This window comes from Nicotiana tabacum, chromosome 20 (assembly GCF_000715075.1).
Source record: "Nicotiana tabacum cultivar K326 chromosome 20, ASM71507v2, whole genome shotgun sequence".
Classification (NCBI taxonomy): Eukaryota; Viridiplantae; Streptophyta; class Magnoliopsida; order Solanales; family Solanaceae; genus Nicotiana; species Nicotiana tabacum.
The window spans coordinates 110,529,868-110,552,873 of NC_134099.1; the positions used below are offsets into that span (position 1 = coordinate 110,529,868).

General features: G+C 37.4%; 1 protein-coding gene and 1 long non-coding RNA gene across 10 annotated transcripts; one reads left to right on the forward strand and one right to left on the reverse strand.

Annotated features, from left to right (window-relative positions):
- The first annotated feature begins 6,478 nt into the window (after positions 1-6,478).
- LOC142174492 (uncharacterized) lies at positions 6,479-7,018 on the forward strand. Its single transcript, XM_075240295.1, has one exon. It carries the CDS (start codon positions 6,479-6,481, stop codon positions 7,016-7,018), a length of 540 nt encoding a protein of 179 aa, XP_075096396.1.
- A 4,497-nt stretch (positions 7,019-11,515) lies between these two features.
- Positions 11,516-21,824, reverse strand: LOC107782336 (uncharacterized). 9 transcript variants are annotated; one of them, XR_012703623.1, is made up of 6 exons: positions 21,665-21,824; positions 21,479-21,563; positions 15,645-15,756; positions 15,491-15,550; positions 11,877-14,354; positions 11,516-11,799 (listed from the first exon to the last, which is right to left on the reverse strand). It is a non-coding gene; the product is annotated as an uncharacterized LOC107782336 (long non-coding RNA). The 9 variants fall into 9 exon arrangements; XR_001647208.2 differs by lacking the exons at positions 15,491-15,550; positions 15,645-15,756 and adding an exon at positions 18,326-18,396 and having other exon boundaries at positions 11,877-14,092; positions 14,287-14,354; positions 21,665-21,822; XR_012703624.1 differs by lacking the exon at positions 15,491-15,550 and having other exon boundaries at positions 21,665-21,823.
- Between the last annotated feature and the right edge of the window lie 1,182 nt (positions 21,825-23,006).

The window sequence follows — 23,006 nt, forward strand, 5'->3', positions numbered from 1 at the left end:
GAAAGAAAAGAGAGCAAGACAGGAATAAGAGGAGAAACATTAAAAAGCCAAAGTGGAAAGAAAGGAAAAGTGGAGAGATAAACAAAATCTTGGATGAAACACGCAACCGAAACATGTAGAAACACATTTAACTGTATAGGTGCATCACACCCGAATGTGCGAATACCTATGTGTTATTTGATTCAAACTATTCGGTTTGTTGTCTACTGTTGAGTTTCGGTTCCATATTAAGGTGGTTGGTTTTGTGGTAGTCTGGCTTCACATCCGTACTTTACAAGATCAAAAGGAAGTGTAGAAATGTCATCGGAAAGCCATCTGCCAACAGTTCCTATCTTGGAGGATAGCCCGATCTCGGCCATCCAAAATTCCTCAGCACAGAATTCTGCGTCTCCGCATGATGGAAATGTGGGACGTCTGCTACAATGGCAGAGAGCCACCAAGTGCGATACCTGGATTCCCTGAGTTACTTCCCAGGGCATGTGGGACTTCTAACGTCCTAATAAGTTATCCGAATACGCCACTTGGATATCCTACCATCTCAGCCAACTTTGTTGGAACACCTTCTGAGGTTCGCCCCCAGGTGTTGATTTTAGGTGCGGCCTCCAACATATTAACTATGCCACCTTGTTCGGCCACGGTACAACCCACTTTGCCCAGGCCTAGTTTTGATTCATCATCTTTCACCTTCCAAGTACCATCCTTCCCACCGGAACCTACCCAGTTCACTACCAATGCTTACCCCCAGCCACCCTGGTACGAGTTTACCGTGGGACGGGAGAAAACCACAAAGAACCTTGAAAAAGAGGAGATTACCCAAAAAATGAGGAGCATGGAGCAGAGTCTAAAAAATATACAGGGTTGAGCGGGCAAAAGAGCATACCCTACGCTGATCTGTGTATGTTCCCACACGTGCATTTACCCCTGGGTTTCAAAACCTCGAAGTTTAAAAAGTATTACGGACATGGGGATCCCATAGCCCACCTCAAGAGGTACTGCAACCAATTGCGGGGAGCAAGTGGAAACGAGGAGCTTCTCATGGCTTATTTTGGAAAAAGCCTGGTCGGCATTACTTCTGAATGGTACACAGATCAGGATATATCTCGTTGGCATATTTGGGATGACCTGGCTCGGGATTTTGTCAGGCTATTTTAGTATAACATCGACATAGCCCCAGACAGGAATTCGTTGTCGAATCTCAAGAAGAAGTCCTCGGAAAGCTTCCGAGAGTATGCTATCAAATGGCGCGAACAAGTGGCAAGAGTCAAGCCCCCAATGGATGAAACAAAATGGTTAGTTTTTTTCTTCTAGCCCGAGATGCTGATTATTTACAGAATATGATGTCTGCATTGGGGAAACCATTTGCCGAGGCCATCAAAATTGGTGAAATGGTCGAGAATGGTCTAAAAACAGGGCGCATATTGAGTCAATATGCTATAAGGTCTACCTCCCAAGCAATTCAAGGCGGGTTTGGAGGTGTAGCGAACCGAAAGAAGAAGGAAGAAGTGGCAATGGCAACGTCAAGTGTAAGAAAACCCCGTCCACCCAGAAATTACTTCTTTACAAGCACCCCACAACATTATTATCCCCATCAAGACGCGGCCTGTGCTATGGCTCCTCAGCCGTATGCAGTAATGAATACCCAACCATACACTAGGCCACAAATTCCACCAAAATCGAGCTCCATTTCCTATAAATCAACCTACTCACCACGCTTAGTATAATCACCAACCTCCACAAAATAATTTCCCCTATAATGCACGTGCTCAGGAACCCCCTAGAAGAACAAATTTCATGCCTATTGGTGAATCCTACTCTAGCCTTTTCCCTAAACTAGTCCAAATGGGTTTGCTACAACCTGTACCCCGAATAGACAAAACCCAGAGTCACCTTCCTACCGACCCGGTACACAATGTGCCTATCATTCAAGGGTGGAAGGGCATGACACTGAAGATTGTTGGACTCTCAAAAGGGCAATTGAAAACTTGATAGAGCAAAAGAGGGTAGTGCTGAAAGATGAAGAGGTTCCCAATGTGACCAACAACCCATTGTCGGCTCACAACCACGGGCCAGTCATTGGAATGATTTGTGAAGATAACGAGTTTGACCCAGCTCTAAAAGCCATCATTGCCATAGTCGATGTGAAAAGAAGCCAACGGGTTGCCACAAATCAAGATAAGGGGGATTAGAAGAGTAACTCTGCTCCTCGAAGTGAAGAAAAGATTGTGTGAAACAAAACAGGGGCAGTACCCCCTAAAGACGTCATTCTTTATGTTCCCCGAGCTCACAGGAAAGAGCAATTGGCATAGAGTCCTCCTAAGAAACTCGAGTTGAACAAGGAACCCAAGATGTATGTACCCAAAGGGACCTACATGGTGCGAGGACCAGTAATTGCACCCAGTTTGAGTGTGCCCGTTATCATTAGTCACACACCATAAAGGCCTATAAAAGATCCCACTGCAGTCCCTTGGAAGTACAACAGAGCAATTGTGACATACAAAGGGAAAGAAATTGCATGGGAAGTAAATGAAGCCAACCCTGCTGAGAAATACCTCAATTTGGAGGAAGTGAATAATACCACAAAAAAGTGTTTCCCACTCAAGAAGCCAGTTAGTGCCGAAGAAGCAGAAGAGTTCTTTAGGAAAATGAAAATTGCGGACTATGAGATAATTGACCATCTCCAAATATCTCCTGCTCAGGTCTCTTTGTTGTCTCTATTAATAAATTCAACCGAGCATCAGAAGGTGTTGATAAAACCCTAAATGAAGCTTATGTCCCAATTGAAACCGATGTCGAGCAACTGGAAAGGATGGTAGTCGAACATATAGTCTATCAAGCTTTCGAGGTTGTGGTCGCAGACCAATGTTAAGAAGGAAGCCCTTGTCCTCAATCCTTTCTCTCAAATGCGTCAATTATGGTTGTCAAGGAACTGATCAGACATAGTTATAAACCCGGGAAGGGTCTCGGGACATCATTGCAAGGAATCACATAACCTATCACTTTGTCTGCTAGCAAGAAGTTCTTTGGTATGGGTTTCCAAGCCACGCTAGTTGATGAAACATGGCCAAATGAGCGAAAGAACAACGGTTGGGTCTTGCCTCAGCCGATCCCACATTTGTTCGAAACCTTCGTCAGGCCCAAGTACAATGAAGAAGAAGAATATGAGGCCTTCACGGCCGAGGAAATTAAATAAATTTGTGAGGCTAAGAGGCAGATGTTGTATGAACCACATGGTTCAGCCGGGAGAAGGCTCGAGCACTACTGAGGTGCTGTACATGGGACCCAATGCCAAGTTGCAAAATTGGAAGGCTACTCTGTTCCAAGTCAGGCGGGAATCCCGGTAGTCCAGTCTTGCCACCTTTTCTACATCAGAGTTATTTCAGGGTGTAACTCGGATGTTTCTTTTAGTTCATTGTCTTTAATTTCCAATGTAAACCATTTTATCTTCAAAATTCAATGAAATGAAATCAATATTTCATCGTTCATCTCTCTTTATTCTTTCTGATTTTTGTAATTTTTTCTTATTTCTTATTTCAGTTCTAATAATGCGGCTTTAAATAACATGACATGCTTGCGGACTTCATGCCCAAATCCAAACACGCTGTCTAATTGTGAAATAATGAACCAAGAATCAGGATACGATGAAGAAAAGGCTTTTGGGGAAATAAACTGAGAATTGGAACAATTTGAGAATAAACCTAAGCCGAACATAAATGAAACCGAGCCGGTTAATTTGAGTAGTTCTAAAGAGGTCCAAGAAACCATTATAAGCATTCACATAGATGAAAGAACCAGGGATGCATTGATCCAACTTTTGTTCGAATTTAAAGATGTGTTTGCTTGGTCTTACGATGACATGCCAGGACTAAGTGTCAATCTGGTGGTCTATAAGCTGCTGATTTACCTCGATTGTCCCCATATCTAGCAACAACAAAGGAAGTTTAAAACTGATATCAGTGACAAGATCAAAGAAGAGGTCACAAGACAGTTGAAGGCGGGAGTGATCCGACTGGTCTGATACACTACATGACTGGCCAATGTAGTTCCCGTACCAAAGAAAGACGGGAATACCCGAGTGTGTGTTGACTAAAGAGACCTAAACAAAGCAAGTCCCAAGGACAACTTCCCTTTGATAAATATCCACATCCTTGTTAATAACTCTGCCAAACATGAGATACAGTCTTTCGTGGATTGTTATGCAGGATATCTTCAGGTGTTGATGGATGAAGAGGATGCGGAAAAGACAGCTTTCACCACACCCTGGGGCACCTACTGTTACAGGGTCATGCCTTTTGGTTTGAAGAATGCCAGTGCAACTTAGATGAGGGCCATGACTGCCATCTTTCATGACATGATGCACCATGAAATTGAAGTGTATGTGAATGCCGTGATCATTAAATCTAGAACACATGAAAACCTTGTTCGGGACATAAGAATGTTCTTTGAGCGGCTGCGTAAGTATGATTTGAAGTTAAATCCGGCTAAATGCTCATTTGGGGTTCCATCTAGCAAACTTTTGGGATTTATAGTCAGTCGGAGGGGCATCGAGCTATACCCAACGAAGATAAAGTCTATTCGGAATTTGCCTCCTCTAATGACTAAGAAAAAGTTCATGAGCTTGCTGGGAAGGCTGAACTACATTAGCCGATTCATTGCCCAGTTGACTTCTACATGTGAACCCATCTTCAAGCTTTAAATAAAGACACATCAATTAAACGGACGGATGAGTGTCAAGAATCCTTTGACAAAATCAAAGAATATATGTCGAACCTGCCAGTCTTGGTCCCACCTGAACCTGGGAGACCTTCGTTTCTGTATTTGACAGTCTTGGAGAATTATTTTAGATGTGTCCTTGGGAAACATGACGTGACTGAGAGAAGAGTGTAGGCAATCTACTATTTGAGCAAAAAGTTCACAAGTTATGAAGCCGAATATACCCTTTTGGAAAGGACTTGTTGCGCTCTAAATTGGGTCGCTCAGAAGCTTAGGCATTACCTGTTGGCCTATACCACTTACCTCATCACTAGGTTGGATCCTTTAAAGTACGTATTCCATAAGTCAATGCCCACAGGGAGGTTAGCAAAATGGCAGATACTGCTCATTGAATTTGACATAGTCTATGTCACCCATATAGTAATGAAAGCCCAGGCTTTAGCAGATCACGTAGCTAAAAACCCTATTGATGATGAATACCAATTGATGAATACCTAATTCCCGAATAAAGAGGTAAATTCAGTTGAGGTAACATCTGAAGACACCGATGCATGGAAAATGTTCTTAGATGGCACTGTGAACACAAAAAGGCGTTGGAATTAGGGCAATGTTGATCTCACCCACGGGTCAGCACTATCTAGCCATAGCCCAACTTCGATTTTTCTGCACAAACAACACTAATGAGTATGAAGCCTACATTATGGGTATGAATATAGCAATCGACCAAGATGTTGAAGAAATTTTGATCGTGGGGGATTCAAACTTGATTATCTGACAAGCTCAGGGTGAATGGGAAACTCGGGATGTCAAGCTTATTCCCTACATGCAACATGTGGAGGATCTTAGTAAACAGTTCAATTCAATCGAGATCAGGTACATTCCTCATTTTCACAATGAGTTAGTCGATGCTCTCGCTACTTTGGCCTCGATGTTGCTGTATCCAAGCAATCTCCACATCGACCCGTTGGAAATCAAAATTCGAGAATGGAATGGTTACTGCAATACGGTTGAGGTGGAACCGAATGTTCAGCTATGGTATCATGACATCAAGAGATTTGTTAAAACTAAAGAATATCCCGAGCAAGCCAATGGAGACCAAATGAGAACAATTAGAAGGCTTATTAGCGGTTTCTTCTTGAGCGGAGAGGTCTTGTACAAAAGGACTCCACATCTCAACTTGCTAAGATGTATGGATGCCGAAGAGGCAGGACGAATCATGCATGAAGTGCACACAGGGGTTTGTGGACCCCACATGAATAGATACGTCCTAGCAAAGAAAATCCTTCGAGCAGGCTGTTACTTGATGACTATGGAAAAAGATTGCTTCAATTTTGTCCGAAAATGTCATCATTGTCAGGTGCGCGGTGATCTGATTCATGCACCCCCTACAGAATTACATCCCATATCAGCACCTTGGCCATTTGTTGCCTGGGGTATGGACGTCATTTGGCCGATCGAGCCAAAAGCTTCAAATGGGCATAGATTCATATTGGTCGCTATCGACTACTTTACAAAGTGGGATGAAACAATTACTCTCAAATCTGTCACCAAGAAAGCTGTGGTAGACTTCGTGCACTCCAATCTCATATGCCATTTTGGTATTCCTACAACTATCATTACGGATAATGCTGCAAACTTGAATAGTCATTTGATGAGGGAGATATGCGAATAATTCAGGATAACGTATCAGCACTATACACCTTGTCGGCCCAAAGCTAATGGTACCATTGAAGCAGCAAACAAAAACATCAAGAAGATTCTGAGAAAGATGATCCAAAGTTCCAGGAAATGGCAAGAAATGTTTTCGTTTGCATTATTGGGATATCGCACTACTGTGCGCACATTAGTTGGAGCAACCCCATACCTTTTGATTTATGGTACTGAAGCCATAATACCTGCCAAAGATGAAATCCCTTCTCTTCGGTTCATTGTTGAAGCTGAAATTGAGGATAGTATATGGGTCAAAACTCATCTAGAACAGTTAACCCTGATCGATGAAAAGCGAATGGCCGCAGTCTACTACGTGCAGTTGTATCAACAAAGAATGGACCATGCCTACAACAAGAAAATGCGGCCTAGAAACTTTTATGTGAAGCAACTCATTTTAAGGCGTATTCTTCCCCATCATCAGGAAGCAAAAGGAATGTTCGCTCCTAATTGGAAGAGACCATACATTATCAGAAAATTGTTACCAAAAGGGGCATTATACCTAGGAGACATTGAAGGAAATGACCCCAAAACAGCTCTAAATGCAGACGCCGTCAAAAAGTATTATGTCTGGTCTTTCTGCAGCAACAACATTATCTGATTGGGATGACGAAGGCATTCATTCTCGCTACCCCAAATTCTCCAAACCTTTGCTAACCCTTTGAGTCGGTTACCTTTCTTTCATTATTCTCTTTGGAACTTGGAAACATTGTAAAAGTAAAAAAAATCATCAAAAGAAAATGAAAGAAAAACAACAAAAAGAAAACAACAAAAAGAAAACAAAAACAACAAAACAAAATGTTTCCCTGAACTACGTTCCACTTGATTCTGAAAGGATACGTAGGCAGCCACTACAACATTTTAGGCCTACAACCACCCCTAAGAAGTATGGCCTAAGATGCCAAGAAGTGTAGCATTTCAGCAAAGGCAACACTTTACTACTTTAGGCAATGCTTTTTGGGGGTGGCCCAAAGTACCGTAACCTTTGACTATTGGCCACGCTTTGTAGGTGTTGCCTTAGAAGCAACGCTTTAAAAGTGTGGCCGATACGGTACAAACACCGCACTTATATTTTCTCATATAGCCACGCTTTTGTGAAATAAGGCTACACTTATAAAGCGTGATCTTTGTCACGTTATAGGCTACGCTTACAAAGTGTGACTTCTAGAGCAACATTTATCATTAACAATGCCAGATTGACAATCCATATGGCACAGTTTCGAAGCGTGGTGATTTTGTCTACACTACAAAATTATTTTTCAAATACATATATTAGCCACAATTTTGGGGTTAAAAACTATATTTGTTTGCATCAAGTTCATTCACACACACACACACACACACACACACACACACACACACACACACATATATATATATATATATGAAGCATTAATTTAAATGATAAGTAATAGAATAAAAATAATTCAAATGCATATACTTGAAATAAATTTCAACAAAAGAAACACACTTTGTGTACTATCTATAGTAATAAAGCAATGTTGGTTCAAGAAGTTCACTAGCAAAGACCTATTGAGATACCAATAACCAACTCTGCAAATATTTTTTCTATAGTCTACTTTCAAACATTATGACCCCTAGAATCTTAGTCATGACAATAGATTCAGTTTCCTATCACACACTTATAGAAAGCATGATTTTGTAAGTTACTTAAGATTGAGGTAGTTTTTGGAATTGTAAAATATAAATACCTTTTCAATACTCGGGGCATGAGTTGAGCCAGAAGAATGTTGTAAATTTTTGCCTCTCATAGTTCGTGCACTACTTGCATCAACCGGTGAAGGAATATTAGATCCAACACACCCTTGTATATCATGAAAATCTAATCCAGGGTTGTTTTTCACCAATTGACTAAAAGAACATCACATTTCTTTCCTCATCATTTCGTTCATTTCTTCCTTCAGAGAAGTTATTTCGTTGGCATGATTTTGTTTAAGCTTGGTGATTTCTTCATCTTTTTTCAGAGAGCTTGTCATCACCGATCTACCATAGCATCTAACCTGACCAGGCTGCTCCTTTCCAAATACAGCCCTAAATGCATCATCTGTTGTTTCTCCAGAATTTGGCAATTCTGAAGTTCATACTATCAAATAATTATTATTACACATCACTTACAAGTCAAGATAGATAGAGCACTAAAATAATTTTTAACAAGTCAAGTCAGATTAAATAAAAGTTTAACATACCTCAAAATTTAGCCAAGAATGTCAATAGATTTTTCAGTGACAATGATCATAACCATTTTAATATGAAGTTTCATTTTGTAGTTTTCGTGTTACTTCCTAGCTGGAATTCATTGGCAACATCTAGCACAATCTAACTGTATTCATTCTCAATGAACGAAGGAATTGCTCAAAGGAGCAGACCTAAGCGCTTTTGTAGTTTTTTAATCGGAAAATAGGTGTTAAGTTCAGAAGCAGTTAACTCTTATCCAAGAAGGAAATTTGTGAACATGTACCAAATAGCGATAGCCTGCAAAATGTTTCCTTTGCTTCGGATAATGTGCTATAAGACCACTTAGGTATTTGACAGCTTAATATGAATGAAGAGGTTTCATCAAACGCAAAGGTGGTAGGAAAAGTTCAGTTGTTAGCTGGGTTTGTCAGTCTTTCGTATAAGGTACTTAATTTCTTCAGCCTATGAACCAGCACCCAACTTCCCAACTTCTTTCAGCTATTTGCACATAATAAATCAGAACCGCGACTACCACTGGCTACAGAGAAATTAGAGACAAGTCCAAAAATTAAGAATAAGTTGAACCAGATATAGCACATATAAAATTTCTTATTTATCTGGTTAATCCTGTTTAAACCTGTGTAATCTTGTTTAATCCTGTTTAAACCTTGAACCAGATATACCACCTATCAAAATTTCTTGTTTAATCCTACAGCTGCTACACCGGCTTCAAAATCACATCAGGGGGATCATGAGTATGCTTAAAATCCGTTTAAGACATCACATGTAGCAGCTGTCGCTAGTACTGCTATAGTTCCTGTTGAAATAGCTTTTGCTAGATTTTCATAGGATGTAGCTGTTGCTGGAAGAGTAACTCATGTCTAGTCGCTATGGAAAATATTGTGCTTATGAGGAATAATCAGAAGAAGTCGGAGGCTGTGCAAAATTTTGATAAATCTAAAGTCGAGGTGCAGCGACAAGTGGAGGTTAACGAGCAGGGTGTTGCTACAGGTCCAGGTTCTGGACAAAAAGGATAGAGGCAAACTAATGTACAACAGTTTGCACGTGAGAAGGCAAAAGCTGGTGCGACAGATGGTGATCGACCTATTGTTAGATTGGGTAAAACAACTGATAAATCAACAGGTGTGGAAGCTAAAGATGTACTCATCCAATTGATGATCAATATACTGTTGGTGCACAAACAACTCTTTTGAAGGATGGAAGCGAGCAGGTTGTGCAAAAGGAAGATTCACAATAAGCCGTTGAACCTAAAAGTGACAAGGAGGATCGTGAGATTGCTTTGCAATCTGAAAATTTCAGTAGTAACGGGGAAACTGCTGGATAAGTTACTGGATCAAAGGATGTTAAATCTAAGGACAATGGAATAGCAAGGATATCAACTGGGGAAGACTGGACAATGGTGGTTCGAGCTTCTACTAGAGTGGACAAGTATCTACTCCAAATGACTACTTCTGAAACAAATAATATCATCTACTTCTGAATATTTATTTTCATTCAACATTTATGACTCACAGATACAGAATGGAGAATTCTGTGCAGGCAACATCATATTAAAAATCTTGTGCCGGTATAATCATATTATTTGAGAAAGGTTGACAAATATCTAACATCTTGTACAAATAAAATCATATTAAAGAAACACATTCAGTTAAAGAGAGAAAATAAAATAACAAGACTTAACTTGCAGCATGATTTACTATTGCAACTTGAGTATTTGAATGAACTTCCTTCCCTTTCTTTGTACAAGTTGTAATAAACATTTCAGACTTTGATGGTTCCTCGTTGTTCTCTTTGGTTGCGTGCTACAAATTACATCAAAGAAAATATAAAAAAACATCATTGTGTTCCAACAAAGTACAAAAAGAAATGAAAGTCAGATTACAAAGTGTCGACTAAATATTACCAATTCCACACGCACTCTTGCAAAATTAATAGGTCCCATTCGATGCCTCCACTTTTGTTTTTCCTATTTTCAGAATTTAATTGGCACATAGCCTAACAATAAAAGAAGCATATTAATTAATAAACCAAAAAGGAAACAATATACATGTTGCTAACAATATAATTTGAATGTGGCCTTTATTGCTTCTATTTTTTCACTAATATTAGTAGCAGCAGTTGAAGGCAGAATCCCAGGTGGCCATCAAATTCTTAATTTCCCCCCATCCTTAATTGCTACTGGTGCATTAATCTATACAGCTCAGTGCATACTATATGGTGTTAGACAATATGTTAAGGCTTGCAAGTTGCATACAAAATGCTCAAAGTATCAACCTCTATGAGTGTACTAACTCTACATCGTATGAAGACTGTAATTAATTTCTCAAACTTGTTTTGATATTGACTGCTCTACTAAAACTATAGTAGGTGGCTAACAATAGGTAGAAAATGCAGAAACGTAGAAATGCAATTTGTAACATACTGCAACAATAGGTAGAAAACATAGAAATGCACGGTTTAATATTACTTGGACATCTTCTTCATCCCAATACCCAATCAATTGACGGAATTAAACTTAGGGTATCTCATTGGGATGATTTTGTAGCATTTCGTCAATAGTAGTATTTTTATCAAAATATTTCTTCTTAATATTTCTCTTGTGTCGCTTTCAAGCATCACGAAGACTAGTCATTACCCACTTCTCTCCTTCAGCTGGAATTAAGAACTTGGACTGCAAAACAACACACAAACATATATATATATATATATATATATATATATATATATATATATATATATATATATGTATGTATGTATGTATATATATATGTATGTATATATATGTATGTGTGTTTTACTAGAGGTGAGTTGCACACACACACACACACACACACATACACATACACATATACATATATATATATTCTTAGTAGGAAAAATACAAAAAATATATAATTGAAAAATTAATTATTCTTACATTGACATATTCCCACATTCGTTGCTTAATATCCTTTGACACAGCATGCCAACTGGTATGCACCAAGGGGATAAATCTTGGATTCCTTGCAATTTTTCCTAAAAAGTTGGCCAAATCAGACACTCTCTTGTCAGTTGGTCGAACTGCTTGTCCTTTATCAAATGTCACCTCCTCTCTTTCTTCAAAACTTCTTGCATGAATATTCTTACATTTTATTTGCCCTCGAACTCTTTTCTTCTCTGATGTCCCTAGATTGATATAACAAGCAAGACATAAGAAGAAAAAAATCAAAATATGTAGAATAATTATAAGGTTTAAGACATACCACCTGCAACACCATTGATGTTCATCTCCTCATCTCCAATAAATTCATCGTCACCAACTTCATCTTGTGCAACAAAATTATCCAATTCTATTTCATGCTCATCAATAATAGGAGAGGACATAAATCTGACTTCATTTTTTGGGTGATTATCAGGATGTTTTTCACCACCGACTTGTATCCCATATTATTTTAGAAATTGATTAACAGTCGTCGACGTAGGACTGAGTTTGTCTTTACCACTTTGCAATTTTTATAGCTTCTGAATATCATGTTGTTTATATCCTTCACCTTGTGTTCTTTTAAGCATATATAAAGTGTTAGGATCTACCTTTGCAAATTATTGGATTATGGATGTGGGCACAGAAAATTTACTCGTTCCTTGCTTTTGAATGGGCTCCTCCAATTGAATTGACCTTTGTTTAATTTATCCTTTACTTGCAATACTATGTGAAGTGTTCAGATATTCTCTTGAAGACGATTGGATTGATTCGTACACCGGTAATCTATTCCTTCCCAACTTTTGAACTGATACATCGGATTGAGTTAACTTCTGTCTACTTTTCCCTTCTAATGTTGCAGACATAAAATTCTTCCTTTTAACTCCAATAATTCATGCTCTTTAGTAGCTTTATCGTTACGATCACTTGCAAGCTTTTCTCTCTTAATCTGAAATTTTTTGGCTAGTTCAGCACTTCATCGGTATTGGAAATCGAAACCTATATTCTTCATTGGACTTTGAGATTTGTTTGGATTCACAACTTTTTTCCTAAGAGCTGCAGCTTGATTCATCCTACATACAAAAAAAATTAAATTACTTTAGCCTAACAATTAGTAAGAATATATAACAGTATGTGAGAAAGTAAATATTTAAGAAATAAGACACATAACAACCCCTAGTCTACATTTGTTTTATCGACTCTTTGTGGAGGATCAACAAATTTTTGAACATAGGATCAGAATCTATAATTGATCTCAGTATTAGAAAAGACCCTAAGAACCAATATCTGCAGCAGCACCAGTTCCTGCCTCCTACCTATGTCTTTGTATAACCATACAATTCCCAATTTTTACCACCAGAAGATACTTTTTATGTGTTTGTTTTCCGGTGCATATAAATTTCTCATAATTTCTTTCACCTGTTACACCTAAAGAAACTTCTCATGTCATCATTGCCATTAGAGGTACACCACACATGCTTCCTAAATTTAAAAGTTTGAATGGTTAAGGGCAACCCGAACTGCTTCTCAAGAGGCAAACTAATTTATACAAAGTTTCCTGGCCAGTATGCCCTAATACATCCCCCGACTAAGAATAAATGATATGAAAAAATGGTAGTAAGTATGCCAAAAATGGCAATATAATTGAAACGAAAAATGGGCAGCATTTCGATGCAATTTATCACTGAAACAGTGTAAAAAAATGAAGAAGAAGAAGAGGAGAATGAGAAAAAAAAGAACTGAAGGGGAAAAAAAATTCACCTGCATTTCGTTGCAATTTGGACACTGAAACAGTGAAAGAAAAAGAAAAAGAAAAAGAAAAAGAAAAAGAAAAAGAAAAGGAGGAGGGGAGGAGGAAGAAATCACATACCTGGGACCAAACTTGATGATCTTGAAGTTAAAAAAGAGCTTTTTTAATTAATTAGCGTTGGCAACCCAGCTATAACGAGAAGTGCTCACTTCTGTCGCTTTGTTCGCTTCCTCACTTCTCGCTTTTTCAGGGAAAGCGATCGCTTTTGTGTACATGATACGCTTCAGATCAGAGAAGCGCCAGATGCCTCACTTCGCAACGCTTCTCGCTTTAAGCGAGGAACCAGTTGCTTTTAACAACACTGTTTCCAACAATTACAGAATATGGAGGATGGAATTGTGCATTTTGTCATCGTCATGCATAATCTGGGATAAACAAGAAACCTATACTAAACTGAAGCATGGTTTATGATGCTGCAGAACAGTTATGTTTGTTTTTTTTCCTACTTTAAGAATTACAAGTTGGTGTTCACAATAAGTTACAATGATTACTTCAACAATAAATATGGGAACTGGACAGAATATGCACCCGAGGCATGGGGATTGAAAGTCCAGAGATATAACTGCTGAGAGGTATCAGGAAATAAGTGGACCATTGAAAACAGATCAATGCATATCAACCGAGATATTCAACTCTTATTTCATCTGTTATTTCCAATCCACCCAACAGTGTTCTCTCATTATATTATCCTGCACTTCCATAGGAACCCACATCCTTAATCTTAAGGGAGGTGCAAGTTTAAACAATCATCAGAATTCCCTCAAAGAAATGAACTCTAACAAGACAACTAAGAGCCCATACCCAACAATTCTCTTGGTTCCAGAGGATATATAAAGATAAACAATTCCATAGCATATATAAATAAACAAAGTTGCAAAGATACCTGTTCAATATCTCTTGGTTCCTTAAAATTTGTTAGTCCAATATCTTCTTTAGTTGCATGTGCACCACCTGATAATAATAAAAAATAAATATGTATATACATTAAAACTTGCTCCAATACTCCAGGTAATAGTACAATACAAATTCCGAAGCATAATTTCTACTTACTCACGTTCACTTCTATATTCAAAACTGGAGGACAAATTCTCGATCCACATATATTACAATATGGTTTCTTAGAAGTGACACATTGAATAACCAATCAAGTAATTTCTAGTGATATCAAAAGGGACACATTAAAAATACATGAGCAATAAAATATATGTGCACATCAAAGAAATCGATAAGAAAGAAATATTCAATATTGAACTTGACGAAATAGACAACATCAATTTAAAACTAAAGCAACAGTCTTTAATGTGTTTCTAGTTATTAATAAAAAAAATGGCAAAGCTATTTTCTATTTGAATTAGAAAAAAAACTCATGATGTGTCTTCAAAATCAAACTCTTCATCCGATTCAATTTCATGTTGTTGTGCTAGAAATCCTTCTGGAGGTACATCAAGAATACTTGCTGGAACATCACTCCTTACTAAGGCGACTTCACCATTATCCTCCGGTATAGATGGGCCAGCCAAATATTCAGATGACTCATTTTCATAACACTGTGGGGCATTAGATTCAAGTTCATCACTTATGTTGAACAAGTCTCTCGGGATAGTCTTCATGACATAATATCTATCTTGTCATATGGATCTTGCACATAGAAGAATTGGTGTACTTGAGATGCTAGGACAAAAGGCTCGTTCTGATAACATTTCTTATTGAAGTAGACATAAGTAAGGCCATAAATATCTTCATCAACCTCATACCAGTCTCACTTAAATAAGACAACCCTAAAATGGCCACAATAGTCTAACTCAACTATATCAACTATTCTACCATAATAAGTTAAATTTGCGTCAACTGAATTTTTATCTTTTGAGCTTGCAAAACTTGTAGTTTGGGCGACTAATGTAACACCACTATTTTGTGTTTTACGTCTCGCATCATGCTGCCTCGCATGGAATCTATATCCATTAATGAGATACCCAGAATATCTTTTAGCAATTGAATTTGGTCCGAAGGGTAATTGCTTTATAAGATCGGGCACATCCTCTTTCAAAGAACGAGTTTCAAACCATTGAGAGAAGTTTTGACTATACTTCTTGGCCTTGCTCCATTTAGATCCTCGTCTCTGATTACTAACTTCAACCTCATATTCTCTACACAACAATTATTTTTATTTGTAAGTAAAATGGTAAATAAAGTAATTTAATAACAATCTACATAAATAAATGCTATAAGTGATTAAATTACCTTATATATTCTTGAACTTCATCCCAATTGTTCAATAAGTATACATGTGCCTGATTTAGTGACATGTCATCTAAAACAATTGGATCACTCTTTTTTGCTCCTAAAGGACAACCTGTAATAGGGAACAAACTAGAAGATTGTGCATTAATTGAATCATATTCATCATTGTTCGGGGTCGTCGATTAAATCGAGTCTTTACACCTCCATGTAAGTACCTAGAGCATAAAGTCAAACACTCTTCAACCAAATATGCCTCAACAATAGATCCTTCTGGATAATTTCTGTTGCGAACATATGATTTTAATGTACACATATACCTTTCAAGAGGATACATCCATCGATTTTGAACTGGACCTCCCAACCTTACCTCATTTGCCAAATGAGTAGGCAAATGAATCATTATATCAAAAAAAGTTGGAGGAAAAATTCTTTTCAATTGATTCATTGTTTCTCTAATCTCTAATTTCAAGCAATCTAGCTATTCCATTATGATAAATATTTGACATAAACGGAGAAAAAATGAACTTAGACGAATCAAAGGGATAGCAACATGATCAGGAAGTTTGCTTTTAACTGGTATTGGCAACAAGTAATGTAACATGAAGTGGGCATCATGGGTTTTATAACTAGATAATTTTCTTTCATCTAGCTGCATACACCTGGATATGTTGGAAGCACTACCATCAGGTAGCTTTGTTGTCTTTAAAACACCACACAAAACTAATTTCTCACCATTGGTCATTGAGAATCATGCTTTTGCAAACTTTATTCTTTTTTCATCCTTTTTATCCTTTGGTTTAAGGTTCTTCCTAATGCCCATCTCTTTCAGATCATAACGATCATTTGCATGATCCTTTGTCTTACCAGGAATTTCCAAAATAGTTCCAATTATATTATCCACTATATTTTTCTCTATATACATTACGTCAAGGTTATGACGTAACGAGTTGTGCTGCCAATAAGGTAATTCAAAAAAAAATTGACTTTTTTTTTTCCAAGGGCCATCATTTGTTCTCTTTCGCTTCTTCCCAAATATATTGTTAAAATTCCGTAAGCTATTAAGCACATCAGTTCCCTTTAACAAAGACGGAGGAGGCCTAAATTCAGTTTTTCCATTGAAAGACCTTTTATTAAATCTCCAAGGATGATCCATAGGCAGAAAAATATGATGATCCATATAACATATTTTTTGACTATGTTTAAGATAACGAGAATTAGTGCCATAATTACAACAAGGGTAAGCCAACTTTCCCTTTGTACTTCAACCGGATAACATAGCATATGCATTAAAGTCATTGATTCTCCATAAAAGAGCTGCTCGCATTTGAAAGGTTTGATCTCTTGAAGCATCATATGTTTCTACCCCGGACTCCCACAAAACATTTAACTCTTCTATTAATAGTCATAAATAAACGTCAATGTCATTTGCAGGTGATCGTGGCCCAGGTATAAGCAAAGAAAGCGTACAATACTCTAGCTTCATGCACATCCAAGGAGGCAAATTATGTACCATTAAAATAACTGGCCATGTGCTATGAGATATGCTCATGGTCCGAAATGGATTGAACCCATCACTTTCTAAGCCAAGACTCAAATTGCGAGAATCCCTTGCAAATTCTGAATGCAAGCTATTAAATCTTTCCATGCTTGCCCATCAGCAGGATGCCTTAACTTTCCATCTTTAGAACTCTCCTCGTCATGCCACCTCAATGTATCTGCTATCTTTGAGCACATAAATAGCCTTTTAAGTCTAGGAATTAATAGAAAGTGTCTCAAAATTTTTGCTGGAACACGATAACATTTTTTGGAAGCCTCAAGCTCGCTATCTACTTCAGGATATTTAATATATCGAGATGATCCACAAACATGACAATATTCATCATCCTTATGGTCATTCCTAAAAAGCGTGCAATCACTGGGGCATGCATCAATTTTTTCATAATCAAGAACGAGATCCTTTACCAAAGATTTGGCTTTATTGTAAGATATAGGAATATTCAGGTCAGGCATCGCCTCTTTTAATAGCACTTAAAGAGAAGTGAAAGACGCAATGCTCCATCCATGTACATACTTCAACAAATAAAGACGGATTGTAAAAGATAATCTAGAGAATCATTTACAACCCGGATATAGTTATTGGTTTGCCTCATCAACTAAGTTATAAAATTTATTGGCATCTTCATTTGGGCCTTTATACACTCCTCCAGCATGTGCAACATTTCTAAATTGATTATTCAACAACCCATCAATATCATCGTAAGAGTAAACATTATCATCCATGTCACAATTAACATTAATCGAAATTTTCCATTTCCCATGATTAATCCATCTTGTATAACCTTGACGAAACCCATAACATATTAGATGTTCATACACTACATTCCTTCGAGTCCAACGAATATTACTACACTTTGCACATGGGCATTTAATTTCTTCGCCTTGAGGATCTCCATAAGAGTAAGCAAAATCTAATAAAGATTGAACACCCTCGATATACTCTTTGCTATACCTTGGTAAATCCATCCATTCCTTGGATGGAACATTTGAATTCCTAAAAATAAAATTTATTAGATCTTCAAATATATAATCATTTAAGCATTAATTATATGGTAAAACTAAATCCTAAATGTCAAGAATAAATCTGTAAAATCATGTGTTGTAAAATAATAGGACTTTCTTACCTAGTCATGACACTTAAGCTAAGCCAAATACAACTTTAAGTCCACCGCAAATCTTCCTGAGCGTGACTTATCTTCTTGGATAAAAAAAGTAAAATTAGGATCCACAAAACAAATCAAAGGAAATTAAAGCAATAAAAAAGATATATTGTTGACCATGTCAATTTGCAACAAAAAAAGGTATCTACACATACCTAAATTGAAGAACATCTAAAGAATCTAAGAAGACTAGATCTTAGCTTGCAACATGAATTACTATTGCAAATTGGGTATTTGTACTTTTAAAAATTTGACATGAAGAGGAACAGAAAGACCATTAATTACTAAAAGAGGGAACATCAGAAAAATCATTCATGATACTACTAAAAAGAATCAACTTATAACCTTTCTATATGAAGAAACAAGAAAAATATGAAATTTGTGCATACCCAAGAAAAAAAATAAGATTGGTGGGAAGGTGCAGAACAAGAAAAATATGAAATTTATGAGTACCCTGAAGCCATATATACTTGTAGTCAAAGAAGAAAGAATCTATTGCGAGCAGCTACTAGAAGAATATATACAACTTATAGTTATATCATAGCTACAAAAATATTCAAGTATTTCACTGTCAAATTTTACAACTTAATTTTCTTCCTTGAACTCTTCACAATATATCTTTGTCTAATTAATTACACATGAGTTTCTGTTGATATCTTAAAGTGTTCTAACTCTTTTGATGTTTTTCTTAGTGTACATGAGCAAGGTGAGAAGGATTCTAGGAATATATTGCAATACAACTTATAGTTATATCATAGCTACAAAAATATTCAAGTATTTGACTGTCAAATTTTACAACTTAATTTTCTTCCTTGAACTCTTCACAATATATCTTTGTCTAATTAATTACACATGAGTTTCTGTTGATATCTTAAAGTGTTCTAACTCTTTTGATGTTTTGCTTAGTGTACATGAGCAAGTGAGAAGGATTCTAGGAATATATTGCAATTGGTGCAGGGTGACATATGTTTAAAATATTGGCAAACCAGATCTCCGAGCAGTGTAAAAGAGCAGCAAATTGCCAAGACTGCTGATCTTTGTTTAGGTACTTCAAAGGACATTGTAGGTGTTTAGGTACTTCAAAGGACATTGTTCCTATGCCTACACCTCATTTATCCAAGGAGTTAGTACCATGCCTTAACAACAACAAAGAAACTCAGGATAGTGGCAATTTAGCTAAGGATTTGGGTATCCAATCAATTGCCTCAAAGAAAAATATGATGGAGGAGTATCTGGGCAAGCCAGTGTTGTGAAGAGCGTGAAGCAAGGAAAAGCAACAAGCCCCTTTTCGCTTAAAGCGAGAAGCGAAGCGCTCGGTTTTTTGAAGTGAAGCGGAATTTTTTTTAAAAACTAAATACTACATAGACAACTATGAATAAATGATATAAAAAAATGGCAGTAAGTATGCCAAAAAATGGCAGTATAACTGAAACGAAAAACGGGCAGCATTTCGCTGCAATTTATCACTGAAATAGTGTAAGAAAATGAACAAGAAGAAGAAGAAGAGGAGAATGAGAAAAGGAAGAATTGAAGAGGAAAAAAAATTCACTACTGTTTGGGCACTGAAACCGTGAAAGAAGAAGAAGAAGAAGAAGAAGAAGAAGAAGAAGAGAAGAAGAAGAAGAAGAAGAAGAAGAGGAGGAGGAGGAGGGGGAGGAGGAAGAAATCACATACTTGGGACCAGACTTGATGATCTTGAAGTTAAAAAAAGAGAGATTTTTTAATTAATTAACGTTGCTAGTGCATCTATAAAGAGAAGCGCTCACTTCTGTCGCTTTTGTTCGCTTCATCGCTTCTCGCTTTTTCAGGGAAAGCGATCAATTTTGTGTACCTAATACGCTTCAGATCAGAGAAGCGCCAGATGCATCGCTTCGCATCGCTTCTCGCTTTAAGCGAGGAAGCGGTCGCTTTTAACAACACTAGGGCAAGCAAGCACACAACTCTACTACTCCTACACTACATTTTTCTAACACTCATGTTGAGCAAATTATTAAGGAGGCCTAGAAGGAAATGATGCTGAACACTAATATGGTTAAACAACCATTGGTTACATTAAACACTTCTTTTTTTGAACTAGCCTTACAATATTTAGAATCTTGTGGAGAATATGGAGATGATCATGAGCTATTGATCAATTTCCCCGATACAAAATAGCATGGGCAAAAGCAAACGTCAAGCACTAAGGTAGGGGATGATGAGCAATTAGAAACATACTCACCTCCTGGACAGTAGCAGCACGTTGAAACTATGGCAAAATAAGTCAAGGCAGTGACAAAAAATGGACAACAACAACAGATTTCAGGCGCTCCAGCAATTACTTTGGAGGAAAGAAAATTACTGGATGCTATAGTAAGTTCCAAACCTTCAACTGTGTTAAATCCAACTGCATTGACTGGATGTTATGGTCAAGCGGTATGATTCTCACTTTAGGATAAAATCAAGTACTTTACAATAAATTGATCCAAAAGATGCAACTTTAATTCGTTATGCACATATAAAAGAGCTCACAGGTCAATTTTGACCGCATACTAATTCCATGAGGCAGGTCCTAACTCGTCACATTTGATTCCTCAAAAAAACAATCCTCCACCTTGCCCACCACCAACCATGTTGCTTCCATTGGAATAAGAACATATGACCTTGCTCTAACTCTAATTGAAAGGATCCAAGCATACAATTAAAAAAATAAAGGCAATAAGTGAGATAGCTTAAAATTTTAATAAGCTTTTCGGATGCCCTTATACCCTCGATAAGGAATGGAATATGTATCTAGCAGAAAACTACAGTATTCCCCCCCCATGGAAAATGGCATATTTCTTTAGCACAAACTAAACAAATTCTATCTAACAAGCAGATGACCAGGAAAATATTGGATTTTGGTCTAACCAAAACTTAGAAGTCCCATCGGTGAATGAATTCAAAGATAACAAAGCCGATTTGTAGAATTAGGTTCACAAATCTGCTAGGATTTTAAAATAAATTACTAACCATGGAGACTAGAATAGGAATAATTAATTTATAGTTTATTCTTTTCTGGAATAAGTATCAAATTAGACAGACAACTACAACAATTAGAGACCACAAGATGGTAAAATATTGACATATAAGAGCACCAACCTGAGATTGCAAGAATTCCCATTTCTCTAGCTTTATAAGTTTCTTCAATCTGGAAAGAGGAGGGCAACAAGGTGCAAAACAGTACCTAAGAGAAAGGGGAAATGGGAATTCTTCCTTTGAGATGATAGTTCGAAAACAAAAACACTACCCCAAAGTAGGGTGAGAAGGTGCAGATATTAACAGTACCTAATCCGGAAGATTCGTCAGTATCAACAATTGAAGTCAGAAACCCTAATCCAAAGAGATTTTAGCGAGGAGAGTGTTGCTAAAGTATAGCGAGGAGAGTCTTTTGCCCTTTTGAAATTGAAAAAAATAATATTTCACCTAGAGTATATCGGAGGGAATATTATATTTTAGCCAAATATTTTGTTGGACTTTTAGAGCACATTTATAAAGTGTTGCTTTTCCAATTATAATAAGAGCATGCTTAAAAAGAGTACCACATACTCAAGTAAATATTGCCAATTATTTTATAATTTAGCAACGTTTAATAAGTGTGGACTAATAAATTAAAGAGCACATTTTACAACCGTAGCCAAATTTTCCGTATCCAAAAGCTCCATACAAAGGCCACCTCTTAAAAGTGTGCCCACATATATTTTTGGGCACACTTTTCAGGCGTTGTCTAAAACTAGTGCGGCGTTAGACCATAATTGTTGTAGTGAGCCTCTCTCTGGGGTTCAGTCACACCGAAACAAAAATCCAATTTCCCCCAAAGTGAAACTGAGGCAGATGTTATGATGGATCGGCAATGATTTCGCCTGAGCGGTTCCAAAGTTGTAATTCGATCCAAGCGCTTTTTACCCAAACCTTGTTCAAGTGCTTCCGATCAATCAGTAAAAGGTGTTAAAAATTGGAAAATGCGGTTGCTCGGATCCAATGCAACTAGATGAGAGAAATGAAATTAGAGAGTCTTATTGGTAAAAACCCACGGGCACCGTAAGGCGATTGTGAGCAGAGAAATTGAAATGAAAGAGTCTTGTTAGTGAAAACTCATAAAAAGTGCACTACAGTCCAAGAGAGAATCCCTTACAACTCGCAAAGGGCGCCATTGATCAGAAAAAGAGAATCACTTACAACCATGGGCACTGAAGGAGTCGTGGCAAGGTTTCCCGGTTTTAAAACTCGGTTCATCATGGGTTTATGAGAAGATGGATGGTTGCACAGATCGGGTATCTAGTCCAAGAAGCATGTCATGTCTATTGAAATCTGCATGCACTCCAGATAAGTCCTTCTCATCCTTCCCGAAAGGGACACTTCTTTTTAAATTCACTTTCATTTCCTTCTCTTACTTTTCTTCGAATCCCTTTCGGTCTGATTCTTTTCCGAGACTAATACAAAGAAAAGGTGGCAAGATTTCTTTACAGGGTTCTGCGTAACAAAGCCAAATCCAAAGAAAAGCACTCAACCTCAGCGGGTGCATCAAGTCGACCACAACTGGCCATGATGGTCGATGCTCTGAAATCAAAATCATGTAAAATGAAAGAAATCCAAAGTCAAGTGCCCATAAAGGCAGAATAATATGAAA

Bases quoted from the DNA above. Each gene is read 5' to 3' on its own strand.
- LOC142174492 (XM_075240295.1), top strand. From the start codon at position 6,479: ATGATCCAAAGTTCCAGGAAATGGCAAGAAATGTTTTCGTTTGCATTA.